The sequence below is a fragment of the Sceloporus undulatus genome, chromosome 2 (genome assembly GCF_019175285.1).
Source record: "Sceloporus undulatus isolate JIND9_A2432 ecotype Alabama chromosome 2, SceUnd_v1.1, whole genome shotgun sequence".
Lineage (NCBI taxonomy): Eukaryota > Metazoa > Chordata > Lepidosauria > Squamata > Phrynosomatidae > Sceloporus > Sceloporus undulatus.
In genome coordinates this window covers 229,103,816-229,127,403 of record NC_056523.1, presented here as the reverse complement: position 1 = coordinate 229,127,403, position 23,588 = coordinate 229,103,816, and the positions used below count along the sequence as shown (strand labels likewise).

The window sequence follows — 23,588 nt, the reverse complement described above, 5'->3', positions numbered from 1 at the left end:
CTGCACTTGCCATGCTTCATTTTTGTCCATATGTGGTCTGAGACAAATCTAATATCCAAGAACTCCAAAATCCTATATGCCCCACTACAGGTTCTAGCATTTTATTTTCTTCAGTATAGCTTCTCCCCATCCTTGGCCCATAATATCAGGCAATAATCACTTTGCAGTTAACACATGGTTTTTGACAGTACTTTGGGGACAGAGTGATGCATTAGCAGTAAGTACTTTATGTCTGGCAGGCAAAATCTGCCCAGCTTGTGAACCTATTGCCTTTTAAACCTCTCAGATCTGCCTGAAAGAAACACTGAGAGCACAAAGATAATGGCAAGAAATGGGAGAAAGGCCCATATTTCTCTTAGGTAGCTGGGCGAACTATGTCATGAACAGACAAAGGTTACTAATTGTTTTCCAGGCTCAGTTCAAACTGTTAGTTTCAACTTTTAGATTTCTGAGCAGCTTACAACTTGACTATTTGAGGGACTGCCAGTCTCATTAGAACTCTCCCCCCCCCCCGACCAATATAAATCTCTTTAACTTGGTGATTTAAATATCTTTATTAGTAGTGTCATTTTTAGTAACTAATTGGAATGTTTCATTGTGCATTTAAACTTTCTTGCTCAGTGCCTTCTAGTCATTTCTGACTTATGGTGACCCTAACATAAACTTTATTGTTGTTGGCCTTAGGGATGCAATAAGACAAAAAGACCTGAAGGCACCCAACAACAACAAAGGCAAACCTTTCAAAGAGTATTCTCAGCAGAATTTGTTCAGAAGAGGTTTTTTGGGCTTTGTCTAAGGCTGAGCGTGACTTGCCTGTGGCCCAGTGAGTTTTCATGGCTGAGCAGGGATTCAAACCCTGGTCTTCAGAGTCCTTTTTCTAAGGCTCAAACGCTACATCATGTGGGCTCTCTTTTACTATTTGTTTTTTTTATCTGTTATGCACTACCTTGGTAATTTAGGCAGAAAGTCATCAAAATAAAAGTATTGCAAACCAAAGAATGAATCTAAGGGAAGTCAGCACCCAGAAGTGGAAGGCTGGTGATGGCAAAGCTTTTAGAAATTTGATCTAAAGCTCAAGGTAGATCTGTTTCACAAAGTCTACATGTCTGTTTCTCAAGGGGAAACCTTTACCATTACCTTTACTGTATATGCCTCTCATTACTGCCACTGACTGCAATAGTTTCATCTGGCTGTTCTGGGTACAAAAGTTAGTGAATACTTCAAAAGCTTGGTAGAAAGGCACAGGGAGATTTTGCTACAATCTGTTACCTGAGATTGTTGCCTAAATTGTACAGGATACTGAGTGGGTGGGGGGTGCTGTATAAAGAACAGACTTGGAAATGTAAAAGCATTTCTGGCCACAAAAATCTGCTTTCCTTAACAAGCTGTAGCCAAGCTGGTAAGCCCCCCACCCCATGACTCACACAGAGCTGCCGCTGCAAAAACCCCACATCTGGAATTGTTTATAGCTCCAGATGCTGCTCCCCTCCCTCCCTCCCTCCCTGCACGCACACACAGAATCCCAAAAGTGATGTTTCCTTTGTACGGAGGCCACAACCCGCACCCCCCACCCCCACCCTGTGATTTCCTGAAAGGCCCCAACTAGTTTCCAGACTGGATTCAGCTGTAGACATTGCCACGTCAGAAGAGAGAGAGGAATTTTTCACAGAACGTTTCTACTTGCAAAACCTAAGAAAGAAGAAGAGAAGAGGACTTGCACACAGAAGAGTCTTCTGTACGCCAGCCCCGCCTGCCCAGTGTTCAGACTACCTGTTCAGGAAGCTACAAAGGTGTACAGTAGTCTGCACATTGGTTAGACTGGGCTTGGGTGAGCAACATTTCAAGGGGGTTTGCTGTCCAGGTAAGTTTCTACAGCTGCTTTCAGTGGTGGGGAAAGGGGGAGAGCAGCTTTACTCCAAGTTTCAAGTTTTAACAAAATCTACTGAACATGTGCTTTTCTGCCTATGCAAGCAATGGTTTATGGCCTTCTTTTCTAATTACAGATGATGACGTGATAATCAGACAATTTATTTTCAGATACAGGCGCTTTGATAACTAAACAAAATTCTTAATCCAATGCATTACAGGAATGTGTACTCAAGCAGCATTTCCTAGTGAAGTAGACTGACTGTTGCAAACTCAGTTCAAGCAGCAGCTCCGTTTCATCAGCTCAGTTTCTCCTGGAGAGTGCCTTGTTTACACTGAGCCTGCTGGTTCTCATCTTCCAGACAAGCGCTCCCCCACAGAGGCCTCCCCATTTCTGGACATGGGTTGCCTATGATATGGAGTGAGGGAAGAAGAAAAACATTTTTACTGGCTCCACAGTTCTTGACGGTGCACCATCCTTTATGTCCTTCTTTTCTTTGCAACCACTTGGAAGATAAAAGAGGTCTTCCTAGCTTGGACGGCTATGTATAGTATAATAATATAATATAATATAATATAATATAATATAATATGTGTGCTTTGTGTGCATGTGTGGATGGGAGAATAACTTTGATGGAACAATAAAAACTGTTCAAGGAACACATGTGCTGCACTCCAGTAGCTCAACTAAGTCTGCTACCATTTCTAGAACCAAGTATTATGACGAAAATACTAACTTGTCAGACTCTACTCAAAGAGTAAGGCAGGGAAGAGGTGCCCCCCCTGAAGATATTGGAGGTGCCCCCCCCACACAAAAAGAATATATCTATTTATTGCACCCAAATGCCCTCCGGGGACAATTTCATCATGTATTGAGCCTGGCAGGCCATTTTAAAAGACACGGAAACTGACATAGAAATCAATTTCCAGTTAATTCCTTGTAAGAAAAAAATAAATCTTCCTCTGGGTCTAAAAGAGCAGTAAAATTGCCACTCATATCTCCAGAAATATAATAATAGTGATGATGATGATGATGATGATGATGATGATGATGATGATGATGATGGTGCAATGGAATCACAGAGTTGGAAGAGACCTCAAGGGCCATCCAGTCCAATGCCCTGCCGTGTAGGAATAGAGAATCAAAGCACCCCCAACACATGGCCATCCAGCCTCTGCTTAAAGACCTCAAAAAGAAGGAGTCTCCACCACCCTCCGAGGGAGTATGTTCCACTGTTGAACAGCTCTTACTATTAGAAAGTTCTTCCTAACTTTTTGGTAGAATCCCTCTTCCTGTAGTTTGAATCCATTGCTCTGTGTCCTGTTCGCTGGGGCTGCAGAAAACAAGATTGCTCCAGCCTCAATATTTAAATATTTAAAAATATTTAAACAGGGCTCTCATATCACCTAAGTTGCTCCTGTTAGGGTATGGTATAACAACAACAACAACAACAACAACAACAACAACAACAACAACAGGGCACTGGGGATCAGAGCCTGATTTTCTCCCCCCTGATGTGGAAGGCAGCGATCCTATATCTCTGTATATTGCCACATTTACAGTCCCTTGTCCTCCCACCACCTGGCATGTGTCAAACCCCATGGGGAGCCTCTACTGCTGTCACTTAGGAAAGGAAGGAGAAATTCAGACCATGGAGGAGCAGTTGGTCTCAGCTGTGGGGGTCAAGAAAAATGAGGATGCACTCTCAAATGGAGCCCAGAGCAGCCAGATCTTCATGGTCTGAATCACTTGCCCTCTCCCTCCTCTTCTCTTTGCTAAGGAGTATCAGCAGTCCCTACTCTGTGTGTGGGATGTTTTTGGAGAAGGGGCAGGAGAAGAGCCCTCTGCATTTTATCAAAAACATATACATGCCACTAACAGCAGGCAGACGCTCTCTAGGGTATGTGCTTTAAAACACTCATTCTTCTATAGGCTCACAACGCTTTACTGCCCCCAGAGAAGAGATGTAGAATATTCCTGGAACACATAAGTTTTCTGAGCTTTGTTGGTCTATAAGGTACAGTATTCAAAAAAGGCTTTAAAAGGTTACCTGTGCAACATTTAATAAGCAAAAGAGAATAAGCAAAAGAGAATGTGGAAACAATAAAACTGAAGGCAATTTGAGAGACTTGAAGGGACAGAAAAAGTTAATAGAATGAAAATTGATATAAGCTACTGGTTTTGAGAATGCACAGAGAAAGGAAAGATAACCTTTTCTCTTAGTAATAGGATAAAGTTAAGGGTAGGGTGGAGAAAACAGATGAAATTTAATGATTAATATGATTAAGAAATATAGATATGTGTGAGAAGATGTAAGCATTGGTGGAAGATTAAAAATACTGATGAGAAGGAATATAAGTTTAGAAAAGATTACAGAAAGGACTTAAAGCAATATGTGGAATCACAATGATGTTGATCAATGAAGATGCTTAAATTGAACAGAAAGTAAATGACAAAGTTTTTTTTTTAAGGTAATTTTACAATAAAAATATTTTTTTAAAAGTAAATTATGTGAATGGCCTTCAACTAGTATGTTTTTGGACATGCTGCTGTTTTAAAGTTTTACTGCTGCAGCTTTGGAAATGGTTTTAACGCTTGTCAAATTATATTGTTGGGAGTTCTGTATTTTTAAATTTTTAAATGCTTCATTAAAATATTTTGCAGTTACAGTATATGCATTATTACATTATTGTATTTTAACATAGAATCAAAGAATAATAGTCGGAAGAGACTGCAAGGGCCACCCAGTCCAAGCCCCTGCCATGCAGGAAATCTAAATCAAAGCACTCCCAACAGATGGCCATCCAGCCTGTTTAAAGACATCTAAGGAAGGAGACTCCATCACACTCCGAGGGAGTGTGTTTCACTGTCGAACAGCCCTTACTGTGAGGAAGTTCTTCCTAATGTTGAGGTGGAATCTCTCTTCCTGGAGCTTGCATTCATTGTTCCGGGTCCTAGTCTCCGAACAGCAGAAAACAAGCTTGCTCCCTCCTCAATATGACATCCCTTCAAATATTTAAACTGGGCTATCACATCACCTCTTAACCTTCTCTTCTCCAGACTAAACATCCCCAGCTCCCTAAATTGTTCCTCATAGGGCATGGTTTCCAGACCCTTCACCATTTTAGTCACCCTCCTTTGGACGCACTCAAGTTTCTCCACATACTTTTTGAATTGTGGTACCCAGAACTAGACACAAATATTCCAGGTGGGGCCTGACCAGAGCAGAATACAGTGGCACTATTACTTCCCTTGATCTAGACACTATACTTCTATTGATGCAGTGTAAAATTGCATTAGCATTGTTAGCTGCCGCGTCACACTGTTGACTCATGTTCAACTTGTGGTCTACTTGGACTCCAAGATCCTTTTCACACGTAGTCTTGTTCAGCCAGGTGTCCCCTATCCTATATCTGTGCATTTCATTTTTCGGCCCTAAGTGCAATACCTTACATTTTTCTGTGTTGAAATTCATTTTGTTAGTTTTGGCCCAGCTTTCTAATCTATTAAGGTCATTTTGAATCTTGATCCTGTCCTCTGGGGTATTAGCTACTTCTCCTAATTTGGTGTCATCTGAAAATTTGATAAGTATACCCCCAATTCTGTCATCCAAGTCATTGATAAAGATGTTGAATAGCACTGGGCCCAGGACAGAGCCTTGTGGGACTCCACTGGTCACTTCTCTCCAGGATGAAAAGAAGCAATTATTGAGTACCCTTTGGGTTTGGCCAGTCAACCAATTACAAGTCCATGTAACAGTTACTTCAATGTACCTATGTTTCTTTTCAATGATGTTTGGTTTTTTTAAATTAATTAATTAAAAAACAAAAAACAAACGAACAAAAACAGTTACTTTGTCAAGCCCACATTTCACTAGCTTATTTGCAAGAATGTCATGGGAAACCCTGTCAAAGGCCTTACTGAAATCAAGATTGCCGCCTTGGGTGGACATGGTCCAGAAAGTCAGCTTATACAGTGGGCCCTTGGTTTCTGCTGGGGTCTGGTCCCAGGCCCACAGCATGGATACCAAAATCCATGGATGCTTAAGTCTCATTAAATATAATGGTTATTAAAATAGTGTCCCCTATAGAAAATGGCAAAATCATGGTTTGCTTTCCAGAATTTATATATATTTTTGAATATTTTCAAACTGTGGATAAGGATTCCGTGGATACGGAGGGCTGACTGTATGTATTTTAAAATAAGAATATCCAAATCAATACAATACAATGAGCTTTGACTGTAACAGCCGCAGACCCACATAATGACTTGGCAAACAGGGATTAATGCAAACCTCTTCATCGCTTGGTCTTTGACAAAAGTAGTTCAGAGAAGAAAACTCCACAAACAAACATGATCTATTCCAAGTCCTGTCTTCATTCCTCATCCTGTCAAATTTGTACTTTCCATGACCGAGACTGCTGGGCAGACATTAAAATGGTAGACAAAGATACCGGAACCAGTTTCAAAGCTTGCTGATCAAAACAAACTCAGGCATATCATTACTTGCTAACTGTACAAAAGGCTCTTCCAGTCCCTAATTCCATGAAATGGCCATCTATAGGGAGACTCTAACCACTGGAAGACCACCAGCTGGTTCCAGAGGTGTTGTCTGCAGTGCTCCTGCTACTTTCTCCAACACGTAACTTAATTTATGAAATAATTTTCCAGTCAATTTACAGTGGTACCTCGGGATACGAAATGCGCGGGTTACGAAATTTCCGGGATACGAAAAAGTTGGATTGGCAAAAACTGTTTCGGGTTACGAAATATTTTTCGGGTTACGAAATTCATTTCGGCGCGAAATTCAAATGCTATAGGCTTCCAGCGCTAACGGAAAGCTATTTCGGGTTACGAAATTTTCGTGTTACGAAGGGAATGGCAGAACGAATTAATTTCGTAACCCGAGGTACCACTGTATTGGTGTTTGAGCCTACAAAAGGTTATCAGTAAACTGGATGTCAGGGAAAGAGAAGGAAATGGGAAATGCTTTCTGTTACTTTCAATTAACAGGAAGCACTAAGAACTCTGTGTGTGTTGTGCACCTTCAAGTTGTTTCTGACTTATGGCAACTCTACGGCGACCCTATCACAGGATTTTCTTGACAAGTTTCATTAGAGGAAGTTTGCCATTGCCATCCTCTGAAGCTGAGCGGGACTTGTCCAAGGTCACCCAGCAGGTTTTTGTGGTCAAGCGAGGATTTGACCTCCAGAGTCATAGTCCAAAGCTCAAACCACTGCACCATGCTTGCTCTCTTGGATGATTTTAAAGCAATCAGTCACACAACATCTCCATCACCCTTCAAATTTCCCCTCAATGCTTAACAATTTCTAGCTAAGTTGATATGAATCTGGCAGAAAAGGTTATGTAGATGCCTCCATGGCCCTCTAAGCCGATGCAGTAATGGTAACTTCACCAACATGAAGAATGGGGCTATCACTCTAATGACAATAGGAATGATGCAAGGATAGGGATAACCCATCAACTCAAGGCTGTACTGGCCCACTGCCTAATCTTGTTGCCAAAATAGCACTAGGCAATGCAACTTCATCCAAATTAACCTTTCAACATTCTCAGAAATGCTGTATTCAATTAAATAAAAGATGTAAATTAGCACTGAGCAACATTTGAGGAAAACCTCCCAACTCTGTTTAAGGGTGGTCTCTTTCCTGGATCAGGAACAAGACTGGGCATATTTGGAAGCAATTTGCTTGTCTGTTCTTTAGCTTCAGGGGCAAAAAGACTAATTTGTTTATTCTAATTACCGTACATTCTTCTCTTTGCATTTACTGTAGCAAATCACCTAATGGTATATCAATACTCATTTCTACAAGAATATCTCAATGTCATTCCAGCATGGTATATATTGTTCTATTACAGAAGTCCTCCTTTAGTATGTGAAGGGCCACAAAGAGTACCTTCTCAATGTAGCCCTAGACTAGGTAATAGTTTGCCAGGAGGAGTTTGCTTGGACTCTTCCATGTCTGCCTCTTTGTACTGAAATTTATTTTATTCCAAGCCCGCTGGTCTATTTCATTTTCCTATTGCTACTGCATTATTATTTTTAGCATTTTAATGAAACTCCTAACATAGTGAAACTGCTGTATACTGTACTCCAATTCCTATCTTTTTCTCACTTCAAAATAAACTTCATAAATATTTTCCTTCATTACCTAAAAATACTTAAGCCTTTCTGTATGACTTCAGCTATATTTAATTGTAATCTTTAAACATGTTGTCAAACACAGGGAAAGATGGGTTTGAAATATTTTCTCCAAAATACTTATGTGTGAAGACTTAGAAAATATTTTGTTTTTTCAGTGACAATACCATAAAATTCTCATGTAAGCTTCTGGTATGCTATCAGAATTCCCTACACTCCAGAAGCTGCATTTCTGAATATACATTTGCTGTTATTAGTATATCTCAGCAACCATAGTGTAGAACTATTCATAGTGTAGGACCAAGAAACCTTTGATTTAAAGAGACAGTTAAGTGCTTACATGCATGCATGAAAATACACAGAAGTTATAAGTTAAGATGCTCACCTTAACTTCTGTGTCATGTAAGGAGTAAATGTGTCCCACAGTCTCATGTATTGTGCTAGCTTACAACCTGGTCTCCATGCATCTGCACTTGCCACTGGATGTTCAGCCTTAATGGTTTTCTTTCCAGCTGAGAGAACACCAAAGCTAAGAATACCATGGCAGCCATGCCCACTTAACTGCACAATTCCTCCCTGCTATTTGTTCATTTGGATCAGAAAGGGGGAAATCAATGTTAGTTGTGACAAGCTGCCTAAGAAGACAGATGGACAGGACAGAAGACAGGAAGGAGAATCCCAATACATTGCTGGCCAGGTCCAAGGGCAATGTGCATAGAAATAGGTGAAAATTAAGGCCTCTCCTCCCAAAAAAGACTTATACTTGGCACAGAACCCAGGTAAAATGATATTGCAACACACAGTAGGGTGGAGGAGGAAGATGAACCTGGAAGTAAGGGGAGGGCTCTTGTATGGTGTTCATGGTGGGATACACAAAAATTGGTTGGCAAAATAACACATATTGGGACAGGGAATCCAAGAGGTGCAGCACATGCCTATTCCATACAAGGCAAGACCTAACATAAAAAGAAGGCAGACTGTATCCAAAATGGAAGTCCCTGCCACAAACCAAACCAGAGGTTGGAAAAATTATTTTTAGACCACAATTCTCAGAATCCTCCCAGTGCATCCTGAGTATTAAAGTTCAAAACCAAACAATCGGAAGTACAGGATGGTGACAAATGGGGAGAATTGCACCTGTGAACAGTGATGAGAATTACACAAGGCTGTTGTTATGCGTCTTCAATTCAGATCTGGCTTATGACAACACTATACTGGATTGTCATAAGATTTATTCAGAGATGGTTTGCCATTGTCTTCCTCTTAAGAGGAGAGAGTGTGATTTGTCTAGGATCACTCAGTGAGCTCCCAAGACTGAATGAGGATTTGAACCCTATTCTATCAGAGTCCCAGTCCAACACGTAAATCACTACATCATGCTGGCTCTCTTGATATAAGGACACAAGGTCAATAAGGAGGAGGATGCAGCAGGTGGCCACTAAGAAGAGTATTTGTATCATGAGGAGCCACACAAGCCAGCAAGCAAAACAAAAAGGTTAAGTTCTACTCGGTTGGTTTTACATTGGTTTAAACATGCATAAGATTTGCAAAATTTATCTTAAGCTTCAGAGCACAGAGGCTGGCAGTCAAAATTAAAAGTTTACAATTTCCAGGCACATAGTTGACATACCACTGAGCCCAGCTCCAATGTTCCCTCACTTGCAGAGGAAGAAGAACAGGATTGGGGCTGAAAGACCAAAGGGAAGGGTTGGTGGAAGCACAATAGGAGAAACTGCAGAATGTGTGTACTACATATTTATATGGATGCTGAAGTGGGGGTGCTCCGATGTGTAAACCTGTACTGATCTCATGAAAATTACCCCAGAAAAGTTCATTACATGAGGTAATCTCCTTCACTCCCCAACAGGGTTATTTTTAAAAATCAAGATTACAATTTATGCATTTTTTTTTGTCCTTGGATGGTCTGTGTTCTTCTGACTAGGTGCTTAAAAGGATATCTATGTTGGCACATATTTGTAGATCGATGAAGCGGCACTGAAAGTCCCCCCCTTCCAAAAAATCAATAGGATACACTAGGCCTCTATGCTGCAGGCTTGAGCAATCAATCTGGGTGAAATGTCCAAATGACAAAAACTCACAAAAGCATATGAGAACTTATGGAAATGTCACTAATACAAACCACCAATATCAAGTGAAAAAACAGGCCCTCCCTCAAGTAAGTGAAACTTTTAAAAGTTTGAAAGCTTTTTTTTAAAAGCCAACACTACAACTTTGGTTCACCTACCTCCCTACTTGCATTTTTTATTTCATCTGTATGAAAAATCTCAGATTACAGGTGGTAAGGTGTAGTTGGGTTGCCAGTGATTTGCCAAGTAAATGGCCTGTAGCCACCATACAAAATTCAAAATTTGTTTTTTATACTCATGCATCACTTCACTCCATGACTGTCACTATCCCAATCTATGCACCAATACAATCTCCATATTGTCCTGTCTTTTCCCAGTGACTACACTCCTGTTGGAGACCCACACTGTCACTTAATAAAGGAATGCTTAACACAAACTGCAGGAGGCACACAGCAACAAGAAGTGGCAAAAGACACAAGAGATGTGAAGACCAGAGGAGGGGGGGGGGTAATCTGTTTCCTCCCCACACAAGCTTTTCTTCACTCAAAATTTGTATTTCTTTTAAAAATTGAAACAATGGGTTCCGGAATATTTTCTTTCAGATCGAGGAATAAAATGTTTTAAGACAAGGTATTCACATATTTACTACTCCAAAATTATTTCTAAAAGCTATGTAACAATAAGACTTCAAGGAAAGACAATGTGTATTATCAGATCACTGTAATTCCTGTTTTGTTTTGTTTTCCTCAGTTCTTTTTGAGTAATTCATTTCTACTGACACTCTTGAAGGCTATAGGAAATGATGAAGTAATTTTCTTTGTTTTACTAATGTTGATAGCTTCTTCTGTATCTATTAGTTTTGCCTACTCTTAACAAACCAATGAAGAAATTATGAAATAGCCCTATTTGTAACAAAAAATAAAAATTCAATTTATAATCATGTGAATAAACTGTACTTTTAATATATCAAACGTAATTGTGAAACAAAATTATACATTATATATTCTATAATAAAGTGACTTTCAGTCTGAAAAGGCTTTCTTATCCTTCTCACCCGCACCCACCTGAAACGAAGCCTCCCCCGCCCCATGGCTTCCAAATTTCCAGAGATTTTACTTCTCTAGAAGCCACCCATCTTACAGGAAAAAATGCTGCTGATGCCACACTTTCTACAGAAAGAGATGCTATGTCATGTTTGCAAATACAGAGTGGCAACCAATCAAGGAGTTAAGCATTCTTATGCACAATAAAAGGAATGGGAATGTTTCATGGTTGCATTGAGAAAATGTACATATATTCTAAAAGTAAACCACATATGGATAGGTTGCATACCTGTAACGGTATTTCTTCGAGTGGTCATCTGCGAATACACACAAATGGGTTCTACTGCGCGTGTGCAGTGCTGCTCAAAAAACTTCTAGAATCACTGGGCAAAGTTAACTTTGCAACTTTTTGGCGGTAGCTCTGCCCACCCCTTATAAGCCCCCTGCATTCCCCCTCTTTCTCCAGTTCCGAAATTTATGCTGGGTGAGCAACATGAGAAGGAGCCAATGAAGAGCAGGACACTGAGGGGAGGACAGGCAGGATTTGTATGTATTCCCAGATGTCCACTCGAAGAAATGCCGTTACAGGTATGCAACCTGTCCTCCTTCTTCATGGTCTCTGCTAATCATACAAATGGGTTGAGACTGACAAGCTTAGGTCAGCGGCGGAGGGAGTGTCAGGTCACCAAGTAAGGTTAAAATAAAACTGTGTTTATTAATCACAATAAAGATTCTTTGAACCCCAAAACTGTGTCAGCTGTGTTTAGTACTTAAATAAATAGTACTTTAACTTGTTCAGGTCAAGGCACATAACAACACATTAGGTCATGCAAGACCAGTGTGTAAACCATAGGAATGCTGTAAACCCAGCCAATTCAGGCAAAAAGATATCCCTTTCAAACATGTAAACAAATGAACTGCAGTTCAATCAATGTAAACCTGAAACCAACACTGCCCTCCCAAAGGCTGCATCCAGTTTGGCCTGGTGTCCAGACTATAAAGCTTGATGAAAGTCAAGGGTTGGAACCAAACAGCAGCTTTGCAGAAATCCTCCAACGGGACCCCAGTCAAGAAAGCAGAGGATGTTGCTACCGCCCTAGTTGCATGAGACTGAACTACCGGGAGAGGTCTGCCCAAGAGTTCATAGCAGAGGTGGATGGTACCAGCCACCCATTTTGAAAGCCTCTGCGCAGACACAGGCGGTCCCAACTTCGGTTCCAAGTAGCATTGAAAAAGTCTCTCGAAACAGTTCTGTCCAAATAGAAGGCCAAAGCCCTCCAAACGTCCAAGGTGTGCAGGTGGCGTTCGGCATCGGTGGTCGGGTTCGAGGCCAGGGTCAGTAAAACAATGTCTTGACACATGTGGAAGGCAGACACCAACTTAGGCAGAAAGTTAATGTCAGTGTGGAGGACAACCTTATCCTTATGAAACCTAAGGAAAGGCTAGTCCCTTCGCAAGGCACAAAGTTTGCCCGCATGGCGGGCAGAGGTAATGGCCACAAGGAAGGTTATCTTCCAAGTCAAGAGTCTCAAGTCCGAAGTGGCCATCACCTTGGATTGGAGGGCAGACATTAGGTGTCGGTACCGAGAGTGGGGGATGAAGGTTGTTGCAACCTTTCAGGAAACTCTTCACAAGAGGGTCCCTGAAAAAAGAAGGCCTGCCATCAAATTGAAATTGGGAACAAATGGCAGAAATGTAGCACTTAAGAGAGTTGAGGCACAGCCCCGCCTCCAAAAGTGCCATCAAGAACTCCAACACAACCGGTGTAATCACTTGGGATGGAGCAAGGCCTCTCGCAGAGATGAAATGCAGGAACTTCTTCCATTTGGAAGCGGACTTCTTAGTGGATGGTTTCTGGGCAGCCAAGATCACCGTCCGTACCGAGGGAGGTAGTGAGTCTAAGGCCGGAGCCTCCAAGCCACCATCAGTAGGTTGATGCTGTCTGGATGGCGAACTCATCCGTCCTGGAGAGTGAGGAGATCCGGACGGAACTCAAGGTGGAGAAACTGTCTCTTGGAGAGATGGAGCAGGGATGGAAACCACGTCTGTCTCAGCCACCAAAGGGTGATCAGGATGGCATCCAAGCAGTCCCTTGCCATATTGGACACCACCTGGTGATCAGTGGGAATGGAGGGAAGGCGTACAGCATCTCTCCTGACCAAGCAAAGGTAAACACGTCTCCGAGGGAGTTCTCGTTGCACACTCGGGAGCAGAACTGGGGACAGTGGCTGTTGAGAGCAGTCGCGAAGAGGTCGATCTGGGGAGTTCCCCACCAACTGAAGAGGTCGTCGATCGTCTCGGGATGAAGTCTCCACTCGTGGCAGATTAAAAAAGATCTGCTGAAGTGGTCGGCTAAGTCATTCTCCTCTCTGGACAAGTGAATTGCTTGGAGCAGAATACCTCTCAGGATGCACCAGTTCAAGATGCGAAGCGTGATGTCCAGCAAGGTCTGTGACTTGGTTCCCCCTTGCTTGTTGAGGTAGTACATGACGGTGGTATTGTCCGTCAGCAGAAGCACTACCTTGCTGGCAAGGTTTGTCTCAAAGGCTCTCAAGGCCTTTTCCATGGCCAGGACATTGATGTGGAGGGATTGTTCCGTGAGAGACCACTTGGACACGTGGGCGCCCCAACCTTCCATGGAAGCATCCGTCATCAGGGTGACTTGAGGCTGTGGAGGAGAAAAAGGCATGCCGACGCAGATGTTCCAGGAGTTGAGCTACCAACGGCGGAATCGGGTGACAGGTCTTGGGACAGTGAGCCACTTGGATGGAGGGTCCATTAGTGCATTGAAGGCCGACAGAAACCATGACTGCAGGAGTCGAAACTGCAGTCTTGCCCATGGGGTCACGAATGTTGTCGAAGCCATGTGTCCTAGGGCTACCTGGACATCACTGGACTTCACTTGCCTGTGGACGAGGCAAGTCCTGACTGAAGAGCAGAGAGCGTGGAAACGGTCCTGAGGCAACGCAGTCTTCGGAATCGAGGACAGTGCTGATGAATTTGATCTTTCTGGATGGAGAAAGATGAGACTTTTCCAAGTTCACCACGAGCCCATGGGATGCAAGGAGGGAGAGGGCGAAGCATACATTTCTCTGTAGTTCGTCCACGGAGGCGGCGGCAAAGAGCCAGTCATCCAGGTGCGGAAAGACTCTGGAGCCTCTCTGGTGAAGGTAGGCGACAATCGGAGCCATACACTTGGTGAAGACCCTCAGAGCTGTGGAGGGACCGAAGGGAAGGACATTGTCAACAGCCTCCTCTGAGGGTTGATGGAAGGCCAAAGTAGCAGGCGGAGAGGCGGCCGAGGCCAAACGGGCCCGGGGAGAGTGTGGTACCAAGGTATCCCGTCTGGGAACCAAAGGCAAATGATGGTCCTTGGAAGAAGACCGGGCCCCATTGGGAGTCTTGGTACGGGCCTTCTTATGAGAGGAGCCATGAAAGGAGCAGTCTCCAGAATCCAAAGGCCTTTTCTTTGAGGAGCCCCGAGGAGAAATGTCTCCCGCATCCGAGGGCTTGGACCTCTTTTTAGAGGAGGATTTCATGCTTGAATCCGCAAGGAAGCTGTTTTCCTTAACATGGGCCGAATCCTTCTTGGAACTCAAGTCCTTCTTGTCTTTTTTGGAGGACTTCGAGGTAGATCTCAACTGGCAAGCTCCTTCGGTGCCATCCCTTTTTCAGGGTTAGTGGAGGAGCTCTGGGCCACAGAACCAGCAGTGGCTGGTACCATTTCCGAAGCCGCAGGTGCCGAAGAAGCGAGGGCAGCAGGCTGGGGCTTGAGGGCCTTCTGGTACCGGGCAGCCAACAGACAGGAGTCGTGGTTTTTCCTGGCCTGAGGAGTCAGGGATTTACACAGGGCACAGGCCTTGGGATTGTGAGTCTCGCCAAGGCAAAGAAGGCACGTAGAGTGGGATCCTGCCCAGGGATCTTACCACCGCAGCCGTCACATTTCTTAAACGGTGCTGGAGACATTGTGAGCCAAATCAATGTCCATAAGCAAAGTCGTTCGACACGCAGAAGAGGTCAACAGTACAAGAGGGGGTCAGATCATGAGAGGTCAAGACAGTCCAATGGTCAAATTCCAGTGAAAATGTAGCAGAAGCGAAGTTCCTAAAGCAGCTAACGCAGTGGAAAGAAGGAATTGGGGAAAGAGTGGGAGTGCAGGGGGCTTATAAGGGATGGGCAGAGCTACTGCCAAAAAGTTGCAAAGCTAACTTTGGCCAGTGATTCTAGAAGTTTTCTGAGCAGCACTGCGCAGGCGCAGTACAACCCATTTGTATGATTCGTAGAGACCAAGAAGAAGAAATATAATTATGAAGCATTTTCACACTCAAGACACATTTTTCTTGATTGTTCTCTAATGGCAGTCACATGTTGAGTGACTTGCAATTGGAGCCAACAGAATTTGCCCATCTCTGCAATAACACCACATCAATGATTTTTATAATGGGAAACATTTTATATTCTTTTTGTTTAAACAAAGGAGTCTTGAGTTACATATTTACTGTTGTTTTAAAGCAAATCCACTGAAGTGCAATGGACCCCTCTGATAAAGAAATGTTAACATTGTTGATACTGCAATGACAAAACCAGAGGAGGTGTACGTATGTATCTTCTCTATATTTTTATCATTCATGGGAACACGTGTGTGGCTAGCTGAGGCACCTTCTCCAATCGGATTATTGGACTGTGAAACCATATTCACTCGAGCATGAGGATTAGCATGAAGATAATCCTCCCACTAGCAGAACTCTCTTCAAAATTTAGAATTGGAATTTCTAAAGCATCCAAGGACCCAAAATATCCCCATTCTAATCCCCTATACAGAAGACTATCTGGCTGTTATTGCATTGGACATGCTATCTCAAAGTTCTGCACAAACTCATCACCCAAATAGAAATACTAGAATCATAGAGCTGGATGAGTCCACAAGGAAGAGACCTTCCCCTGCTATGCAGGAAGACACCATTAAAGCATTCCATCATTCTCTCCACATCATGCAAATGATTACACAAACATTTGTCACAGACGTTCGTGCAACAATAAATATTAAAAGTACCATGTTAGCATATTACTTCTAAAGATCAATGGTAGAAAGTTTATGATTTGAAAGACTTAGAATATTACACTCTGATGTTTTACAAATGTGATTTAAAATAAAAATAAAAAGTTTAGCTCACCATCAGTTACCAAGGGGGTATTTTTAATAATAATAACAATAATAACAACAATAACAGCAACAATAATTCTTACATGGTAATATCATTTGCTTGATATTGTTTACACCTCTAAAATAATAGTTTTATGCACTTTAATCTATATTGTACCTTACTTAGAGCCTTGGGGAAAGGTGGGTAAGAAACAACAACAATAACAACATCAGAAATTAGAGAATGCACAAAAAACTATATACTTCCTACAAAAGGGACAAAACTTCAATTCCTGAGTATACTAAAGCTATCAAATATCAGAAGCACTGGGGAACTATTATTATTATTGTAGTCATCATCATTACCATCATTTTTACCCACCTCTTCCCAAGGATCAAGGTAGGGTACAATATAGATTAAAATACATAAAACCATTATTTTAGAAGTGTAAGCAATACCAAGGAAACACTACAGTATTCCTATGTTGGTACATGTGAGTAATCGCAAGGATTCAGTCCAAGATTCTGCAGTGTATCTCATCCTCCTTGATGTAGCAATATGCCACACATGAATCACTCACCTCTTCATCCTTGTACCAAGATAAACTCTCTGCTGTCAGGACGAACCAGTACTCCTTGGAGCCACCTTTCATGATACTAATATTGTTGATGGTCAGCCAACCTCGTCGGATAACCTGGAGGAAATCAAGGAATGGGAAGGAGGATGGAGGAAGGAAGAACAGATTACAGACCAGCTTGGTGAACACAAGGGGGAGGTGACTGCTTGAAGATTTCAGAAATATGATATAATGAATAAATAAGATTCTAGCCTTAGTTGCAGCAGAACCCAAAAGAAAAGGTAACAATGGACCACAGCTTACAGTACCTTCATGATCTTGGCAACCTGGCTCATGACTAAAAAAATTAGGAGTATCACCAAAGTTAAGCAAGGAAGCATAAGACCAAATACAGATTTCACAAGATTGCACCAGAAGCACACATTAACACCATTTTACCAAAATTTAAGTGCAGTGCAATAAGAACCTGTATAAAAAGCAGAAAACCAAGAAGCAATAGACTTGAAAGTCAGACTTTAATATGTTCCATGACCCAGGTTACGCAGCAGATGGCAAACCAGAAATAGCCAAGATGGACTATTGAAGTATTTTACACATTAACCCAATGGTCACTGATAGACATGCCCATATTCCGACAAACAAAAAAAACAGGGCAATTCTGCTTCTTTTTACAACAACAATCTAAATACTATCTGTAAGTCCATCTTGGCAGTAAAACCCATCTGTAAGAACACCAGAAGAAGCATCTACAATTCTAAAAATGATCTCAGAGTAGCAAGGTTACTATAGCTCTGATGTGAGAAGAAGAGACAGCAGCCACAGTATATTGAAGGTGATACTCAGTCACTGCAGTAGACTGCAGTGCACAGAAGGCTACAAAACCAGCAGCAAACTTGGGGAGAAAAAAAGAAACTGTTAGCTTGAGTTCTGCTTATTTCGATGGCACACTCTTTGCTTCAAGTCTGCTGCTTCTCAAACTCTAGCCATATTTGTTCCTATCAACAGGCTCAGATGCATATCCAGTTACTGAACTTGCAATGATCATAGAATCATGAAGTTGGAAGAGACCCCAAAGGCCATCCAATCCAATCCCCTGAAATGCAGGAAGACACAGTCAAAGCAGATGGCCATCCAGCCTCTATTTAAAAACCTTCCAAAGAGGGAGACTCCATCATACTCTGAAGCAATGTATTCCACTGTCAAACTGCTGTTTAGGTGGAATCTCTTTTCCTGTTTGAATCCATTGCTCTGGGTCCTATTCTCTGCACCAGCACAAAACAAGCTTGCTCCATCCTCAATATGACATCCCTTCAAATATTTAAATAGGGTGGTCATATCACCTCTTAACTTTCTCTTCCCCAGTAGCTTCACACTTGTAGCTAACTGGACAATTTGCTTGAAGAAACAATTCTCTTGTCTGACAGGGTTACACTATGACTACTAGCAAGTATGAACAAACCTCTGAGTGCCTCACTATTTCACCAAAAAGGCCAACCCTATCTGTCATATTACTAAGATCAGTTTAAAAAAGAAAACTGCTCTTGTTCCTGTTCTTGCCACTTACTTTTTTGTGTATGTGTTATACTCTGATTTCATCCATAAATTCACAAATTAAAACATAAATGAGATCAATCACTGAAATATCAGTATCATCTGTTTTCTCCCTCTTGGTGGGATGATTCTCATTATTTATTATTAAAGTTGGCTCCAGGACAACAGCATTCTTTTATTCTGAAAGAAATTTCAAGGCTTCTTTTCCCCCCTCAAATGAGACAACAAATAATTATTTATTATAATTTGTTACACATGGAAATGTGTGTTTTAGAAGTAACAGGCCTATGAGTACTCTACGTGAAAAGTAAGCATCCTGAATGGTCTGTTGTATACAGGGTCTGCTCATTCAGGCTGATATAGGAAATATTTCCAGAAGGATGTATAAAAAACACTGTTTTATTAAACTTAGAACCATCCCACAAAATGGATTAGGCCACTATATGTCCACTGAGCACCATGTCTGAGGGGATTTTGAACCTGAATTCCATGGTCCTGGGCAGCAGGTAAAATCCCAAAAGGAACATCTAGTTAGGACTTCAAGTACACCAAAGTCCACTTAGTAAGCAGAGGTGTCCTGTTCCTAAAGGATTTTATGCCTTCGTCCATGGGTGTAACAACATATCATCCAGCTTCACTGTAAATTTTTTGGAATAATAATCAGCAAATCAGTTTCGAGTAGAGAGGGAATCATAGAATCATGGGCCTGTTACAGACAGCCAAAATAAAGCTGCTTCGAGTCACAATGGAGGTATGGTGTTTCAATGATGCATGCGTCCTAAGAGTCCAGAAGCCACACCAAAGCCACGGTCCAGTCTGGAGCATGGCTTTGGTGCGACTTCTGGACTCTTAGGACGCATGCATCATTGAAACACCATACCTCCACTGTGACTCGAAGCAGCTTTATTTTGGCTGTCTGTAACAGGCCATAGAGTTGGAAGAGACCACAAGGGCCATCCAGTCCAACCCCCTGCAACCCTCAATCAAAGTATCCCTGACAGATGGCCATCCCGCCTCTGTTTGAGCCAATGCTAGATCTGCAACTCGGTTGCTCATCCCTGAGTGTATCCACCACAGGTCTACTTGTATGAACTGAGACCCCTAGGACCCATTTAACCTTATACAGTTCACAAAGCATATGAAGGAGTAGCCATCCCCCCGCTCCCCAGCATGCTTTAAGCATCTGAAAGGCTGACATACACTTAAGCAGGTGGTGGTGATGGGTAGCGGGGGAACTGCCTACAAAGAAGCATCTGGAAAGAAGACTTTGGAATGTCACAAGGGAGCAACCAAAACATGCCAGCGTTTTATGACAGGGCAATTGGAAACTTTTCAAGGCAGAACTGAGTCCAGCCCCAGGAATCCAAGATTGGCTGGCTAACATCATGTTGACAATTCTCAGCATTCTCATGAATTTGTTTCAATTGTCGTATCATGTTCTTCCTTCCAACAGGAAGTCTAGAGAGCTAACAATAACATAGAAAACTCATTCTACGCAAGTTAGTATCTCCATGCTGGTTAGCAATGAGCAGATTGGAAAGAAAGCAGTCTATGTTTTGAGGCACTTGAGCAGTTATGTCAAAGCATACACACTGGAAGCAAGCCTATGGGCTATGGCTGAACAGAGTTGGACACAGCAGCTACAGATGTTACAAGCAGAACAGCTGAACAGCATGGAAAGGGATCAGGAATTTGGCCTGGATTACATCACAGTTAAGTTTTCCAACCAAGTTTTGAAAAGGTATGCAAACCAATCAGGTGCACTGCCATCTTTCCAGAACTGTTCAGGTTGCTGCCAACATAAACATCAAGGCCACAGAGACAGAGAAGTGGTGCACTGGTGGGCATGGGCTGTTACAAACTGTCATTTTAATTCATTCAGTTCACATGGAGGAGCATGGAAGGGGCTGTGAATTCATGACATTGAAAAGGACACCAGGTCAGAAAAAGGAGGGGTGGGAAAATTCAGCCTATGTGGCCCTCAAGGGATTTTTGCAGGGGGAGTTTTTTCAGGGGGGTGTCTTTGACATCCTCTGAGGCTATGACTTGCCTAAGGTCATCCAGTGAGTTTACATGGCTGAGCTGGGATTTAAACCCTGGTCTCCAGAGACCTAGTCTGATATTCAAGCCACTACACCATGTTGGCTCTCTCATTTTATTGTACCCTGCTCCAAATGGTGAATCATTGCGCCTTGAGGCCCCAAGAACGGTGGTTTACATTACCACAGCCCCAACATCCCAAATTAAAAACGAAAAAGGGCAGGCACAATCCAGAATTTCAAACTGAAAATGTCTTCCAATTTAATTTTCAACTCTAAATTGATCAAAATTGAAGGGGGTACTGCAATGTGTCACAAAAGCAAAAGTTGCCCCTCACATTTTTCTTAAAGTATTCCTTTTTTATTTAAATGTGCATGAATCAGAAATCACTCACAATTAAAAATATAAATTGGTTTTAAAGGAATGGGGATAGAAGACTGGATCAAAGGCAGCTAAGACACTTGTCCAGAAAAAGAAGAGGAGGCTGCCATTTTTGCTGTTATTGGGAGGGGGGGGGAAAAAAGAAGAGCCTTAACAGAACAAGGGGGGACAAATAGTATGGGGCAAGGCAAATTTTAGGAAGAAAGAACAACAGATGCTCTTTCCTGGGTATCAGTGGCTTTCAACTTTATCCTGCAGCTTCCTCATCTAAGCCCTGAAGAAATAAAAATAAATTAAAGGAAGAAGAACTAGTTTCCTTAGGGCTCCCCACTTCCTTTCAAATGTAGCAAGATGCCTTCTAAACCAAGTATTGCCAGAGAAGCAAGTTTTACCTTCAGATCTTATAAAAAGCAAGACACAGCCCAGCCAGTCAGATTTCCACCTTCCTCTTACTGCGGAACAGCCTACATTCTCACACTCAGCAATAAGAAAACACCATCTAGGGATGGCATTGGAGTCATAGAGAACAGGGGCCCTCATGAGGCTTTATGTGTTACCCAAATTCAAGACAGCTGGTAATTTCTTTCTTTCTTTCTTTTTTGTAATCTCTCTTTTAGAGACATATTGCACTCTTGAAAAAGGGTGCATGTGTTAAGACTAAGAATGAATCAACCTCAAAGGAGCTCCTCCACATTTCTGGAATGAGTTACATTTCCAAACATGCCTTCAGTGAGTCATGAAAACACAGTGGGCAGCCTCTTCTATGAATGGGTACTTTGGCATTAACTCTAATTTCTTGCAGCATACTAGTGTGCCATTGCACAGTACTTGAGTATTAATGTTTTCAAGTTTCCTCAGAGGAATCATGAAAATGGATATATCAGAAATTTCAGATTCTTCAGGACATTCAGAATTTCTCAGTGATAGGAATTCTGGACAAGCTGCCTGAGATTCTAAGAAAAGCAGGCCAAGGCATTTCAGTAATACATACAGACTTTACACCAGTTAAGCATTTTGGTCTGCTAGGAGTGAACACAGAAAGCGGGGAGGAATTTTCACCCAGTGGAAAACATCACATGGACAGGAAACTTCCAACATCTCAAATCTTGAGTTAAATGAATGCATAAGTATTCAAAGTGGCTCTGTGAGCATGTACGTTTTATATGTAGATAATATTACTGCATCCATTTTGAAAAGAAAAAAAAACTATCCGCAAGATAAAAATGGGTGGAGGAATTTCTTGTTATTAAGGCAACATCCCCTCATCCACAAAACAAAGTTTCTGGCAATTCCATTTCTTGCCAAGCTAACAAGAAGTGTGCCAATTTGATTTCCAACTCCAAGACCATCCATAACACATCCCTCAGAGACTTCTGAGTTGAAACGGTTTCTCTAATCAAGCCAAATGATTCTATGATTCTGATGTTACCAGCCTAAATTTCATAGGAAATAGTGCACTTAAAGGAAAAGCATGGTACAGCATTGGGTTTCACCAGACATGGGAAAGGAATGCAATGGAGCGGTGGGGCATGCAATTTCTTTGCCCAGGAATGAAATAGATGTGCACGTAGCAGGAAGGAAGGCCGCATGGTGGTAATGGTAATAGCTGCCAAACAAAATGGGCAAATGGATGTATCACATAATATAATATCTCTGTTAGCCACTTGAGCCTGGGCAGACAACTCTAGCTCTGAAGGAGTCTCTGCTGTTTGTCAACATTCTTAGATGTCCTTCTGAACGGCAAACAAACTGTAGACATTCCTTTTACCTGAGACTGCTGTCACTATTCCAGTTGGACAGGATTGTCAAGCAACACTTTTGACTGGGATAGACACCACCTAGACTGCAGGTGCTTCTTCATATAGCCTGCTCTATTTGACAGAATGTTGCTCTGAAAACAGGCAATGATAGCAAAGCAAATGTTGGTAATATACAAGACTAGAACTGTTAGTCACCTGATTTGCTCTTATTTCACTTGGAGTCTGGGACCATATCCTAAGCCATATCCCAAAGTTGCCTGAGATAATACTCCAAAGAGCAAATTAGCCTCCACAGCATGGCACAGTAAATAAAGGATTTAAACGTAATTTCAGAGGGGGGGGGGGGGGGGGGGGAAGAGTAAAAGCCAAAAATGGCAGAGAAGACAGTAGTTCATTGTTGTAAGTTGTGTGCCTTCAAGTCACTTCTGACTTATGGCAGCTCTAAGGCAAACCTATCATGGGGTTTTCTTGGCAAGGTTCTTCAGAGGGGGTTAGCCATTGACATCCTCTGAAGCTGAGAGAGTGTGACTTGCCCAAGGTCACCCAGTGGGTTTCCATGACCAAGCTGGGATTCAAACCCTGGTTTCCAGAGTCCTAGCCCAACACCCAAACCACTGCAGCACACTGACCGTAGTTCACAGCATTTCAATTAAGTTTACCAGCACCCAAGGCATCCCACTCTCATCTCACAGATCTGTTTCTCAATCTTAAATGAAGGCAGAGTCCAGGGATTCACCTACAACTGAAGTCCAGAGACTTAATGACTAGTTACCAGAATGAGCATGGCACTCCAGCATACCAAAAGAGCACAAAGAAAGGATGGGATAGCTTCCAGCCAGGCACAAAGAGGAGCCTTTCTGTAAGAAATTGCCCAGTCTATTTCCAATATAGCAAAATGCCTTGGCGTTGCCAGGAACAAGGGAACTAGTACTAACTCTCTTCATGCTGAATAAAGGTTTAGAAAGTCACCATCAT

General features: G+C 42.2%; 1 protein-coding gene across 1 annotated transcript in view; it reads right to left on the bottom strand.

Moving 5' to 3' along the window:
• Positions 1 to 23,588, bottom strand: part of LOC121920604 (dynamin-2-like) — an 84,308-nt gene that overhangs the window by 8,243 nt on the left and 52,477 nt on the right. The window contains 1 exon segment of the mRNA XM_042447733.1: positions 16,885 to 16,998. Coding sequence (XP_042303667.1) covers positions 16,885 to 16,998 — 114 coding nt within the window.